The sequence below is a fragment of the Simochromis diagramma genome, unplaced genomic scaffold, assembly GCF_900408965.1.
Source record: "Simochromis diagramma unplaced genomic scaffold, fSimDia1.1 OVJJ01000387.1, whole genome shotgun sequence".
NCBI lineage: Eukaryota > Metazoa > Chordata > Actinopteri > Cichliformes > Cichlidae > Simochromis > Simochromis diagramma.
In genome coordinates, this window is record NW_024387152.1 from 5,440,159 (window position 1) to 5,454,656 (window position 14,498).

Genomic DNA, 14,498 nt, shown 5'->3' on the forward strand with positions numbered 1-14,498 from the left:
GCATTCTCCAAGTATGGCCAGGAGGTTGTTTGAGAGTGGATGTGCCATTTGGATCAAACTATGTGTGTTGCTGTTGCCTGCCTCAGTAGTCCAGCTCTTTGAAACTCGGGTCGCCCCCATAACGGAATATGTTATACTAGTGCCATCTATTGATAAGTGCCCGCACTCGCATCTCGCATCAGTTCTTTGTACTTCAATGTAGAGCCGTTCTGCTCTGTGATAATTTATCACGTAAAAGTCTGCACTCAATGACCTTCTAAAGTTTTTTCATGCATTTCTAGATCACGCCAGACTTTTTAAATGCAAGACCAAGCGCCTGTTGGATTTTGATTTGATTGTGTTTTTCAGACGCCATAGCCGCGGGAGCAGCCTCGGAGTTCTCGGCCTTCCCCACGGTCAATCTTGCAGCCCTAATCATCACAGCCAGAACGCTGCTATGACAAATGTCTGCAGGAACCAGGCTCTGCAGCTGCTTATTAAGAGGAGAAAAAGCAGGTCAAAGACAACAACAGGCTGACAGCCACATTCCCACCTGCTCCCTTTCCTGCACTACTGTGTCTTTCCTCTTCTTTCTACAAATATCGCTTTGTGGGGAAGATTCTTTTCCTCCACCTTTCTAAAGTGGTTACTGAAAGGAACTGGCTCTTTCATAAGTTGCTTTTATGGAACTGAAAGGACACCGTGGCTCGACTGCAGTCTCTTTGAAGACGTTTTTTTTTTTTCCACTCGCCTTCTTTCTAACCAGTGGATGTTCTCGTATGGTTTTCATCTTGGAGGCCACAATAGAATGTGTGTATATGTTCTTGCTTAAGAGGCTGTGCAGGTTTTATTAAACAGATGTGTATGTTCCACTGGACTCTTCTCAGTTGATGGGATTTAAACATGACAGAGAGTGAAGGAGTTCTAAAGCAAGTGAGTATCATTAAGCTTAATTTGAGACAGGAAGTGGTTGAAGCCATTTCCCTGCTGTCTTTGAAAAACCTCCTGCGTTCTAATGAGGAAAAAACAACTGTTAGTCATCCCCTGCTAAAAAGCAGGGAGCTAAGTCTCATTGCTTTATGACAACCAGAATCTGAGACCTTTGTAACTTTTACCTGTATTTTATTCATGCTTTTATGTCACATCAAAACCTCAGCTGCCATGAAACTGAGTGGAACCAAAGGTACAGAGCCTACAAGGTTCAGTTATACCTGTTGTATTGTGAGAAAATGCTGCGTGTCCATCCCAGTATTACTTCCACTGTAAACAGCAGATCTTTGTTGACTAATTGATGTCTCATCTTCTTCCTTCATCTATGAAAAGTGTGCAACAAAGGCACGCCGAATAATGTCAGCTGCGTTGTCGCACATGTCGCGTATGTATGAAATCCTCAGGTCCCAAATTGAGCCTTAAGTCCTATGGTTATATCCCACGTTGTTATTATTCAAAAGAGGTTTTATTTATACTCCTTTTCTTTATCCGCGTTGTATTTTGGCTCAGTCATGCTCTAATTTAGATCATGTTTTTTAGGCGGTTTTAGGACATAACAGGCCTTTGTCTTCTGTCCTTCATAATGAGCATTGTAATACAATAAGTGGCAGATATTTACTGACGTTTCCAGCTTATTACAAAGTAGCGGGAGTACTTTACTGTCAGCCGCTGTTAGGCATGAAATCAGTCAGTGTGTGTACCTTGCTTAGGGTGTCTGAAATGGAACAACCTGCTTTTAATAAACATAAAGTCATTTTCCTTGTTTCTTTTATTGATGTCTGAAGTGGAGAGTTTGCATACTTCAAAATCTAAGTGCTGCGTTTTTCCATCAGGCTACCCATATGGGTATAATTTTCACATTTCTAACAGAGCCTTATAAAATAAAAAATAAAAAATAAAAAACCAGCCTAACCCACTTATTGCTTCTCTCTGGAATTTTCAACTCTATCACCGCTCTGGAAAAGTGTGAAAGTTCAGGTTTTCATTTGATCTATTTTCCAAGCAGAAAATCTGATATTTAATTTGTTATGAGTTCAAACAAAAAAAAGTTGTCCAGATGAACAGGTTCTACTTTCTGCATCACACCAAAATCTATCGGTTCCTGTTATTCATCAGCCTGTGGGATCACCTACAGTCACATGACTGATTGAATTTCATACATCTATTCATGCATGCAGTTAAATGAAATGTAATTGTTTCATTTGTGAATACAGATTTCTATAAACTGGTTGAAACTGTGCAGCATTAAGCTTAACCAAACACATCCTATAATGGTGTATCTGAACTGCACGAGCTTCATGGACTCTTTTTCTTCAGAGTTTCTTGCTCACATCAGGTCAGTATTGCTTTATATTTAGGAAGCTTGCCAAAAGGAGTTCTGTTTAAAGGTATATTGGGATGAACAAACACCCTAGGCAAGCTCTTCAATAAAACACCATTGTTCTTGTGCAATGCAAGCCTTTATCAGAGTGTTAGGTTTATTTTCTAGTGTTGTTCCACTAATAAAAATCCTCAACTTGTAGTTAGGTTGGAAACCTCCACTTGTTATGTTCCACCAAGTGGAATCTGAAACTTAGATGAGATGCTGGCAACCACATCTGTCAAAGCTGAATAAAAGAGTAGCTAAAAAAATAACAAAAACAAAAAAAGGAACTTAAAAAAGTTCTTAAGCTCCATTCATTTTCTATTTGCATTCTTTTGACATTTGTATGTTTACATGAACAATTTTACTGACAATTTCCATCCTGTTATGATCACAGTGTACCCATCTAATCATGGCGGCTTCCAGCATGTGCCATGTGACAAACATCAAGTCATCTCAGCCTGGTTTCTTACACATGAAAGTGAGTTCACTGTACTCAAACGGCCTCCAGTCACCGATGTTACGTTCCCCTGGGGGGGGGGGGGGGGGGGGGGGTGTCTAGGCGGTGAGGGGGAAGTAACAAAAAGTGACCGGGTCAGAAAAAGGAGTCAAGGAGGCAAAACGGTTAAATTAAAGTGTTTTATTAAAGTTTCTATTAATACTAACTAAAAGAGACGGACAAGCCGCTATCACCATTTAAGAAACAAACAACTCTCAGGCGTTGGTCAATAAAGCACAAAGTAAGACAAAAAGAGTAGCTCACTAGCTGAAAACCACCAAAAACACACACACAGCTCACTAGCTGCAAACACCACAAACACTCAGCTCACTAGCTGCAAACACCACAAACACTCAGCTCACTAGCTGCAAACACCACAAACACTCAGCTCACTAGCTGCAAACACCACAAACACTCAGCTCACTAGCTGTAACTGCACTCTGGCACTCTGGCCCAGAGCTCACCTTTCCCTGGGCTTAAATCTCCTTAACTACTGACGAGAGTCAGCTGCACAAAAGGGAAAGGTGACACCTCAGGCAGAAGAGGTAGTGGGACACGCCCACACAGGCACCTTCAGGAGGAGGCCCTGCTAGGGCCTTAACACCGATTCCCAAATAAATAGAGCACCTTCGGGATGTGAAATAGGAGATTCACATTATGAATGTGCAGCCGAGAGATCTATACCATTTTATCATGTCAACATGGATGTGAAGGTCTGAAGGCAAAAGGGGATCCAACCTGGTATAAGCAAGGTATATGTATGTGTGTTGGGTGAGTAAAAAACAAAGAGAATATATATTTATGTTAGAGTGAGTGAGTGTGTGTGTGTGTGTGTGTGTGTGTGTGTGTGTGTGTGTGTAAGCATGTTCCTGAAACTGTTTTATGGATAACTTTCCCAGATTTCCAAATACAGGTGTTTTTTGCAGAAAGTAAAATTTGAATTGTGTCTCCTCATTGTTTTCTCCTGGCTGTTATTTGATTTATGGTACCTTAACTAAAACTTAGAAACTACTTAAATGCAAAAAAGGTAAATATGCAATATTCACTGCCTGAAAAAGAAACGCATGCCTGAACCGTGTCTTTCTAATCATTTACAGCACTAGTATAGTATTAGAGACACAGATCAAACAGAGGGATTGTCATTTATCTTGTTCTCCTTGTTTTTTTTCTCTCGTCTTTATTCATTTTCAAATGAATGCAAGTACAATGTACAGCAAGGATACAGCACTAAGCAGTGGAAAGCAGCAGAGCAGAAGAGATGAAGCTGCAGAGGAGGAGGAGGAGGAGAAGAAGGAGAGCTCTGTACAGAAGGACAAGGTTAGGTTTAAGGGTCTGCCAGAGGTCATCCAATCAGACTTCGGCACCAGGTGTCTCAGCCACAGTCGAGGGTCTGCGATTATTCACAGTCTGGTTATTACAGTCTGGTCATTGTCACATGTCCGTGAGTGGGCCTTTTCTGGACAGAGAGAGGTAAGTCAGACCATGCTGGTCGATCCAGTGAAGGATGGTGAGAAGGACTTCAGCTGGGTATGCTTGATGTTGCAGCTAAGCTGGCTTCTTTTAGGTAACCGGTGCCCCCTAGTGTACATCAAGCCCATTTCCATTAACTACTATACATCTTCACGATCCACTAAACAGCACCAAATATACAGTACAAGGTATGCGTGGTTGCATTATTCTTTTTTCCACCTTTCAGTTTGACACCCACATCCATGACTAAGCATCACTTTGGAACCAAAATAAGGAACACAAAAGGAGTTACACTAGACACGTGAACATAGACGGTATAGTTTAGTGTCTGAAAGCCTGTTAATTTCCTCATAAACCTTGAGTGGCAGCTTTTGACATTTCTTTTATCAATTGTTTGAATTTTCTGCTGCATGTATTGGTCTATATATAAAATATGAGTTCTGAAAAAGATACAGAAGTTATATATTGTTTTTAACGCTAAAGACAGTAAAGGGAAACCATGTCATACCAAAAAATGTGTGCATTTGACCTTCTGACACTTTGTAATTAAAAGTTGCTCATATAAAGTTATTTCATACAAAACCAGGGTTTGTACAGTTTGACTGCTACCTCAGTTGGCACATTACATCTCTACAGCATCCTTCTAACATCCATGTACCAAATCACACACAACTAAAAGTCCAAAGATGCTTCTCCTACTGTGTATCTTATTTCTAACATGGTACTTTACACGAAAGAGCGTCGGCAGAGCTCTGATGCATAATGCCATTTCAGCTTGGTTGCAGAACGTAAGCTCACATTATGTGGGCCACATTATGTTCATTCACTGGCAAATAAGTAGAAAACGGCTAGGTTAGGACCAGATGAACATCACCAGCGGTTTGAGAAGAGATGAGAATGTAAGAGGGCTGCAACAGAATAATCGAGTGTGCTGTCATAACTGAGTGTACTGTGTACTTGACATTTCCCACTTTTTTTCCACCCTCGCCAACACGCATCATTTCTCTTCAAGATTTTAGATTATTAACAATTAAGTCTCTGCAGCTTTGTAATTTCTCAGGGTGTTCCCGTCGTGGACAGAATCATCGCTCCTTATGATGAGTTAATATCCACTGAAGTCATTTACAGTCCATTCATCCAAAAGAAATCATCATCATGCAAAAGTTATCTCAGACACTACTTTTACTGATGCAGGAGCCCGTTCTGTGACTTGAACAAGGAATGTAAGCCTACTCTATGTACTTACTTACTACACACACAACGGCCAATGAGGATTTAAATCCAGGTGAGTTCTGAACGCGTATCTAAAGGCTGGGAGAGGAGAGAGACTGGGCTCATTCTGAAACATCAGCATGCTCAGAAACTACATTGCCACTGTTTGAATAAATACAACAGGTACACTGTGTATCAACAGCTCCTAATGTCAAGACATAAATGCAGATATGCATACTTACCACCCACACGTCGAGGTGAGATATGTTTAAAGGAAGTCAAATATTACTAGATAGCTAACACTGGTCCTCGCTAAATACTCGAATAAACGCCTCCAGAGGACCGCAGTCGTCTCTAATCAGTGCATCTTCATCATTCAGTGCAATGGGATGATATTTGTTTATTTGACTAGCTATGAAAACTAAACAGTTTTCACTAAACCCTGCGAGTGACTGGATGCTTTAACAGTACTGGAGCTACATGTACTAGATTCTATTACTCAGTGACACAATGTGAACACTTTTTTTTCTTTAGCACACAGCAGGAATCACATGATGGGAGTATAAGCCACTCATATCTAAATAAACCCCTTTCCCAATGAATTCCCTGTGTTCTCTGTTTTTGTTTAGAAATACCAAAGCGAGTGATTTGAACATATAGACCCTGAGATTTTTTGCAGGGAATTTACTTGAACTATGTCTGAAATTTTTCCACATGTTTGAAATTCTTGTGGCATGTTATCAACCATGTAAAATTAATAAATGTTTTTTTTTTCTTTTTCTCTTACTTGTGAAGCCTGACTGCAAAAAAAAGTCACTCTGTTGAACATGATGACGATTTCGATAATGAAACGTTCAAATACAAATTAAATCGTTTGAAGAGTCCTGTTTCAGGTTTGTGTGTGAACTTGTATAAGAGGCTCCGGCAGAGCGCCTCAGGCAGTAGTCCTTAATCGACTGGGATGGTGGGCGGCAATTTCAAGTCGGGCACTGACGCTTCTTGTCCAAAGGGGGGCACTCTCGTCTCAGGAAATCAGGACTGCAGCAAAGAAAGGAGACGTGGATGTTAAATCCCTTAACCTCAAAAGAGTTTAGAGGATGTAAAAATCTCATCCATTGTTGCATGGCGTCAAGATGCCAGCTGTACCTCTGATGCACCGTGTCGGTCCTCAGTGGATGATTCTGTTTCCCTGACAACAACTGCCTTAGTCACCTGCATGTCTGGATGCTGCTGCTTGGCCTCCTGTATGGCAATAGCCAGAGCCTGAAAGGAAAGAGTGAAGTGTGTGTCCTGAATGAAATGAATTGCTTAAACCCCTCCACCCAAGTACCTTATGGAACTTTTCTGTATCTTACAAAAACAGAACACAGGTTCAGATACCGATTTGTGTCTGTGAAGGTTCTCAGTAATCCAGGTCATCGTAGTCAAAGGAGCTTGCAAAGAAAAGCGTCTGGACTGTCCTGACGCTTTTCTTTGCAAGCTCCTTTGAATACTGATTTGTGCTCGCAAAGGGAGCTGGAATTACAATTCGTTTTAAAAATTGGTCTTTAGATACCCAAATGCTCATTTTATATTTTATCTAGTCAGTAAACGTATTTGCCCACTTAAAGAATCTAACATTTTAGCCTTAGGCTTTGTGAGTTCTTATATAAAAATCAGCTAAAAAGTTGATTTGCTGTAATAAAATCACTTAAAAACTGTCTAGCAACTCAGAAGGGCCCGTCTTTAATCAAAAAGCTTTTATAGCTGATGAACAATGAGGGATGCATACACTATGAAAACGTAGCCAGGAAGTTAGCTACTCCTCTGCTTCAGTCATGTACAAATTGATTAGTCTCTTGCACTGTTCTCAGGCGAGCTAATCACACCACTTTAATATAAAGACTGAACCGTACTGGGGTGCCAAGGTAACAAAGCTCATTTGTCAATTTCTGCTCACCTGTTCCTGGTCTACATCATCGTCTCCTGTGATTATGATCCTCTTCTCGATCCTGGTCTCTGAGTATCCTCCTTTCACTGTCTGCAGCATACAGACAACAGCTTTTCTTTTAACAGCCTTAACATTTAAAGAAGATAAGCGGCACTAAATTATAAATTAAATGTGCACTTTGTGAGTTTTACTTGAGCTTCTCTACCTTTGTAACGTGAGTGGTAGCTGAGGTAACATTTTCAGAGACGAGGATGGGAGAGCCTGATGTCTCTCTGCCAAGACTGCCTTTGTGCACCTGAGGAGGCATGAGGCAAATATTACAAAGACACATGAACCATATTTTATGACATTCAGTCAGATGTGTGTTCCTGAATTCGTGTCTTTGGGCTTTGTAAGTAGGTTTGAACCCTGGAGAACAAGAAGGAGTGTGCTGCAGATTGAGTTAAAATTGGAGAGGTCCCCCTGTCTGTACTCACAGGGGAAACGCTCTGTCTTGTAGAGTAAGAAACTTCACTTAGTCCAGTGATGCCGTGATCCTGAAACAGACAGATTGATTGGATTATGTCCAGATATTTTACAGGTCTACCTTTCTGTACATTTTTAGCAGTGAAATATGAAGTTAACCTGATCCGTGAACTCCACGATGGTCGTGGTGACCTCTGACCCATTGGGTTGAGTCTCCGTCCTGATGTCCGTCTTTCTGACTGTTGGCGTGGGCCTGATATCGCTGCCCTCCCTGCTCAGTGGTGCGGCGGCAGAGACACGACTGCCTTCTCTGTGTGACTGATCTCGGTCCACTGATGAAGACACGGGGACTGATCTCTTTGGTTTTTTGGGAACTACAGGCTTAAGAGAAGGAATGTTTATATTATTAAGAGTGTGTATAGTTCGTAGTGTTGTTCTGAGACTCTGTGCAGAAACGGAGGTTTTTAAAAGGCTTGAAAGCCCCCTGTTTGCGAAAAGGAACATAATTTAATCAGAACAGAAAGCAAAAGACAACCTGAGAGTCTGAAGTTTGGAAGCTTAAGAGATATCTTACTTTAGTAAAAAGTTAAACATAAAAAACGAGGAAAAGAACAAAGTGGGTTTTCTTTCGTTTACCTTCTTTAAAACTTCAAACTAAAAGCACATCCCTTTCCTGCATATTTCACCACAGTCACTTCATCTGCTCATTTGTGGATTTTAGTGCATTAGAGGCGTCAGAAGCTTGAATACTTTTAGCCACCCAGCTTTTTTACAACTCAAATCATGAACCCATAATTTTCTGTTTTGTTACATTCCCTCTGACCACGAACTGCACAGGCAAACCAGAGCCTTGTGAATAAACTTGCATGAATTCACCCACAGCTACCTTGTCATCACACTTTGTTGGGAAACTTGGGAAAGATGCAGAGCGTGGATGTGGTTGGTGTTATGGGAAAAGTGCTGGGGAGGAGAGGAATTCAGCTCTTTTCTTCCTGTTGTTTCCATTGCATTCACGCTTGGCTTTATTTATTTCTCAAGTGCCCGGTTACAAACATGCAGAGAGATAAAACTGTAGAGTAATGATTTCATGCTACTTGCTTTCAGATCAAATTAACACCCATTCTTTCCTGCACTGGCGTCTGAATTTAAAAAGGAGCCAAGATGCATATTTTTAGGTGCCTAAAAATAGCGCAGTGTGAAAACAAAACAAACCAAAGAAGTAGACACTTCTCAGTGGTTCTACACAGCTGATCTGAAAACTTTGATCTACCTGGACATCGGACCGTTTGACTTCTGGTCGGACTTCTTCAGCCTGGATTTGTTTGGCTGGAGGACTGCTGCTGGTTCTTCTGGACAGAGGAGCCGATACTAAGGGAGGAGGTGGCTCAGAGGGTTGCTGCTGTTGCTGCTGGAGCATGTCGATGCCAAAGCGCAGACCCCCATCAGGTGACAGATCCCTCTCTCCCAGCTCCGACATACCCCTGGAGAACTCTTCCATGCCTGTGTACAGGTCCGTGAGGACGGTGAAATCTACTTCAGCTTCCAGGCTGGATGTAGAGCTGACTGTGATGCTGGAACATTTTCGTTCAATGCCCAGGTGGGTTTCCTTCAAGTACAGGATCTCGTGGTCCTGATCATCCTCTGATACGGAGCCCAGGCGCCTCTCCCATGGTTCCCTCTATAGAGGAGACAGATGATAATTCGATGTGGTTTATCTCCTGCACTTTTAGACAATGTACAGCATGTAAAGTACATACATTAGCTTCTCTACTCTGATCTCTGATCACAATTAAACATGGAAACGTGCTTATTGAACATTTAACAGCGGCACAAAATATTAGATATCAGATTTAGGCATGATGTCGAGCTGGCACTTTAAAATATTCAGTTTCCCCGTTTGATTAAATATGAATTTACAGGCTGTGCTTTTGTGCGTTTATCTCCACGCTTTGGATACAAAAACAAACACGCCTCAAAGAGCAGCTTGAATAAAATCTGTCAAATATCTAATTGTAGTTTATTTACTCTTTTCCCAAGGTGTGACTACATAATAAATATGAGAGGAGCCGAGGGATGACTCACTGAAGCTTCACTGAGAGGCTCCTCATGGATAGCAGGGGTGGGAGGTGTCTCCTATAGAAAAGGCAAACAAACAAAGAGCAAACAACGATATGAAAGCATGCGTGAATTCACCGAAATGCAGCCACAAGTTATACCGTCTCCCTATAGCTAATGTGTGTAAGCATATCCAAAAATAAAAGTTAGAAAAAGTTTTCTTTGAAACTGCTTTGATGTCGAGTTCTGCTTTTTGCACATGATGAAATAATTGATATCTGGAGAGCCCGAGTTTGCAGTGTTCTTGCTTCACCGCTATTAAGCATGTCGCTTTAGCACTGTTGAGTTCTTATCTGTAAGCAAACATGTCTAAGTCATTCATAAACTTTGGGGCTTTTCCTAAACCTGCACGATAAACACACAATGTGAGAGATCCCCCAAACTCCAAAGCCTTTAAGCTGCAGTCAAAAGCATGCAAACTGGGTATATTTCACAGGCTGACATCATTAAAAATGACTGCAAGTGCAATGGTAATGCCATGCACTGAAAGGTTTGATTTTTCAAAATTCCCTTTCAGGGAAAAGGTATTCATATTTTTAAATGCGGCATATGAAAGCCTGAACCCTGAAGAGGTTTGGCAGCTCTGCAGCCAGTGATTACATCTAATCGTCTTTTTCATTTTTCTGCTTTGCTGCAGAGGTGCCAAGGTAGAACATTTGGTTCAAATGGCCTCCTCAGCCATTTACACAAAGGATTCAAATTATGTGGAAAAAGAGGTTTCAAAGAAAAAAATGGTGGAAAAAGGTCTTGCGCTCCTTGCAACAGCAGTCACCTTCGCTCTGAGTGTTGGAAGGAGAGACCAGGTATTAACGTGACAAGTTAAGGTGGGATAGAAGGGACGCCTGAAGCTTAAGCAATGGGAAGTTTGCTTAAAGGCCCACAGCGTTCTGAAATGGCCAAGCAGATGTCAAGATTTGCAGAAGGGAAGAAGGGAAAGCAAAATGCCCCCTAGGCCATGGACGTGAACTGAGTCGGTCAATGAGGCGATGCGAAGGAACGTGAACTTTTGCTTTCTCATACACAGCCACATGAATTCTGAAGTTTATGCGTGTGTGTGATTTTTTATTTTTTTTGGAAGGTTTGTTTTTAGATGGCAAAAAACAATTTGCACCACATCGCCTGAAGCTCATGCAATGCTTTACTTTCCGATGACTGACAAACAGGTTGGGGGGGAAGGGGGGCAGATGGTTTACCGCTTGCTTCCTCTTGGCTGTTTCTTGGTTGGGCGTCCTGTGGTGGATGTGGCTGTTGTCCATGTTGCTCAGTCTGTCTCGGGACCACTGTGTTTTCAGGGGGAGAGTGCGTGGGGGAGCTGCTGAAAATTTGGCGCTAAACTCTGAGGTGATTTGAGAATTTTCTTCAAATGCAACGCCTCCTCTCGTCCACTGGCCTGCAGAGTCCCTGCAGTCCCTGAGCTCCTGTTGTCCGAAAAACTCGTTCCTAATCTGCTGATGTGTTTGACTTTTCTGCTGATACAACGCTGTAGATTCACCCTGGTATTTGGTGTCCATTGTGTTTTCCTTGACAACATCTGTGGCAGACTGTGGTACAGCATTATCATCGAGTCTCCTTCCTGACTCACAGGAAGATTTTGTCATCTGTACATCCCCGGCAGCACCAAAGACGCCTCTGTCAGGCTGGCTGTGCGTTTGAGGGTTTAAATCTTTGTTGTCTTTATTTATAGACTTCTTTGATCTCTGCGGCTTGAGAGGAACTATTTTTGTTACTTCTGTGTGTGAGTTCCCAGTTTTGTTGCAATCCTTTTCTCCCACAGGGCTTGGGTCTTTTATTTTCCAAGCCTCACTGTGTCTTGAAGCACTGCCCTTTGGGACAGAATCCCAAGCCACTGGAGTTTCAAAGTTCTTGGGCCTCTCTCGATGCTCAAAGTGGCCATGTCTTAAATCCTTCTTCAGTTCTCTTGCCTGTTTCTCAGGTGGAGACTCATATCCATTTTCCTGAATGGCTCTCCGAATTTGAACAGATTCATGATGCCCATTAGCTGCTACTGTACCAGCCATGGGGTTCATATCTCTTAGTCCTGCTGCAATAAACTCAGTTTCCCGCTTTGGAGATGTTCCATGTCGACTTCTTCCAGAGTCTGGGCGTGTCTGGCAATTGTTCATATTCGCTTCAGTCCAAGATGTCACTGCAAATGTGTCTCTACCCTCTGAAGAGGTCTTACTCTTTTCCACGTAAGAGTAAGAGTCCAGTGTTCCTTCATAAGCATCCTGCTTGTCAATCAATTTGGCGTCAGTGGTCGCCTATGTTAACATAGAGTAGACAGTTTCATTAGCCTAACTAGATAAACGGCTCTTCCATTCATTACTGTTACCCCACATTGCTATTGTAAAGAAGAATTGTAAAAAAACACACACACACAAAAAAAAAAACCCAAAGAAAAACAACTGGGGGGTATCACTGTGTAAATTTTAAAGCATTTTTAGGTATTTTTTTCTGTGAATTGGTTTAATGGAATCCAAATTTTGGCATACTCTGTGAAGATATATATATGTTGGCCTAGGACCAATACAGCCTGTTTAGAAAATGGTAATATAGATATTTTAACAATGATAGTATGTACCATAACTTGGAAATAGAATGTCATTCTTACTGGTTTCCGCTCCGGAGTCCCTCCAGGAGGAGTAGCTGAAGAGATGCGTTTCTCTCTCTGGGCCATTTTGCTGTTAGGCTGCCTCAAAGCCCTCTTCAGCTCGTTGATGCTGGCCTGGTGCTTTTGTATAACATCTTCTGGTTTGTCCAAGAACTGCTACTCACACAGTGAAAGGAAAAACAGAAAAAAAAAAGACAGCATAAATAGAAAGCTTCTAAGTCTATTTCTGGTTCACAGCACAATGAAGTCGATTTGGATTTAACTGGAAAATGAACAATCGTAACCAAGCTCTGTCTGATCAGGTAGGTAGCATGACGGATTGTTTTCTTTATGAAGTAAAAACTGTACCACGTGGATGGCCAATAAAGGCTTTAGATATGACCAGAAAATGTACAAAGCGCATAAAAGATTATGTGCTCTGTAGGAAAATATATCTGTTTTCAGGAGCTCCACTGCTGACTCCTGTTTTCAAACTGCGAGTGGTACAGTTATGAATACAAAAAACAAAACAAACAAACACTGAACACCTGATGAGAGTCACACACGTCTCATGCCAAAAAGAGATGACAAGCTGTACCTCCTGTTTAGGCCGAAGGGTGACCAGTTCCTTGTCCGACAGATGAGGTGGGGCAAGCGACATGAAGTGAAAGGTTTTTTTTCGAGCAAAGCGGAAGGGTTAGGAGTTTGGGGGGGGTGGAGGTGGGGAAAGAGAGCAGATGCGTGCAGAGACAAAGAGGTAAAATGCTGCAGGTGAGTCAAAAAAGGCAGGCAGCCAGACTGACAAACAGAAACAGTTGACACCACTGAGGCTTTGGACTGTGATTGTTAAGCCACTTAATGTTCTGCCAAGAAGAGAGGGACAATCCATTTCAGTGTCAGCCAACTGGTAATTAATGAAGACATTTATTGACTGAACTTAAAGGTTTGGAGGAGGATTATTCCCATACTTCTTGATCCAAAGATTTGATGGGAAGGCATTACAAAACCACAAACAAAGAGTCCATTAAGCCACTAATGTGATGCCAATATTTCCTGCAGTAGTCAAGAAAACAGCACCACAACTACCTGCACAGGACTTTTACAAAACAAATAAGAGCATAGAGAAAGATGTTTTTAAATAAATATATTTCTAAATTAAACAAAGATGTAGATTTTGGGGCAGTTTAATTGGTGGATCGGTGGGGAAACACTGATTCACTGAATCGTCTACAGTGCCTAAAGGCCATCTGTTTATCCTGCTGGTGACAAACAATCCCTCTAATGTCATATGGGGACACTGTTGCAGAGGCATGCTGGTGAAACTATGCTGCAAAGTCGAGAAAAATAAGTCAGTTCTTCAATAGACGTCTTACTCTTTTTAGCATCAAAATGCTTATTACAATTTAATCATTCTTTCCAGTGAAACAACTATTTCCAGCAGGAAAATACGAAATAAAACAAAAAGCTTGATTAAATCTATATATAACATTTCTCGTCTTTTCTTGAAAATCAATTCATGCATTTTCCACGGATTATACCTAGCGAAATCCTGGAAACCATGAAATCAAAAGAAATAACATTTCTTTTACAGACAAACAACACAGGCATAAGACAGGTCGTGCTTAACAAACACAGTGCACGAGCACATGACCTTGAACGACCAAAAAAAAAAAAGCACGTATACAGACACCAAAGTCCAATACCAAAATACCTCTGGCTTTGAGTCTACAGGCGAGCCTGCTTCCTCACCCTGAAGGAAAGCACATGGCACAGGACAGAAATGTAAGAAGAGGTTAGCTAAGATTGTTAAGTTTACGGTGATACAAAGAGAATGTTACTGGTTAAAGGCAGGGTGCTCGGTTAGAGACGTTTTATGTACTACAAA

The 14,498-nt window shown here is 41.6% G+C and overlaps 2 protein-coding genes across 7 annotated transcripts in view; one reads left to right on the forward strand and one right to left on the reverse strand.

Moving 5' to 3' along the window:
- Positions 1–2,930, forward strand: part of cntn3a.1 (contactin 3a, tandem duplicate 1) — a 79,572-nt gene extending 76,642 nt beyond the window's left edge. For both annotated transcript variants that reach the window (XM_040047292.1, XM_040047293.1), the window contains exon 23: positions 349–2,930. In XM_040047292.1, coding sequence (XP_039903226.1) covers positions 349–440 — 92 coding nt within the window. In that variant the 3' untranslated portion in view covers positions 441–2,930. The remainder of the gene's footprint in view (positions 1–348) is intronic.
- Positions 2,931–3,967: 1,037 nt separating this feature from the next.
- si:dkey-178k16.1 (band 4.1-like protein 1) overlaps positions 3,968–14,498 on the reverse strand; it is a 49,482-nt gene continuing 38,951 nt past the window's right edge. For 2 of the 5 annotated variants that reach the window (XM_040047286.1, XM_040047287.1), the window contains exons 13-24: positions 14,325–14,363; positions 13,212–13,241; positions 12,635–12,790; positions 11,217–12,284; positions 9,991–10,041; positions 9,179–9,586; positions 8,068–8,289; positions 7,920–7,979; positions 7,649–7,738; positions 7,453–7,533; positions 6,660–6,776; positions 3,968–6,551 (exon numbers count right to left, since the gene is read on the reverse strand). In XM_040047286.1, the coding sequence (XP_039903220.1) occupies positions 6,546–6,551; positions 6,660–6,776; positions 7,453–7,533; positions 7,649–7,738; positions 7,920–7,979; positions 8,068–8,289; positions 9,179–9,586; positions 9,991–10,041; positions 11,217–12,284; positions 12,635–12,790; positions 13,212–13,241; positions 14,325–14,363 (2,328 nt within the window). In that variant the 3' untranslated portion in view covers positions 3,968–6,545. The remainder of the gene's footprint in view (positions 6,552–6,659; positions 6,777–7,452; positions 7,534–7,648; positions 7,739–7,919; positions 7,980–8,067; positions 8,290–9,178; positions 9,587–9,990; positions 10,042–11,216; positions 12,285–12,634; positions 12,791–13,211; positions 13,242–14,324; positions 14,364–14,498) is intronic. The other 3 variants (XM_040047288.1, XM_040047290.1, XM_040047289.1) reach the window with 3 other exon arrangements.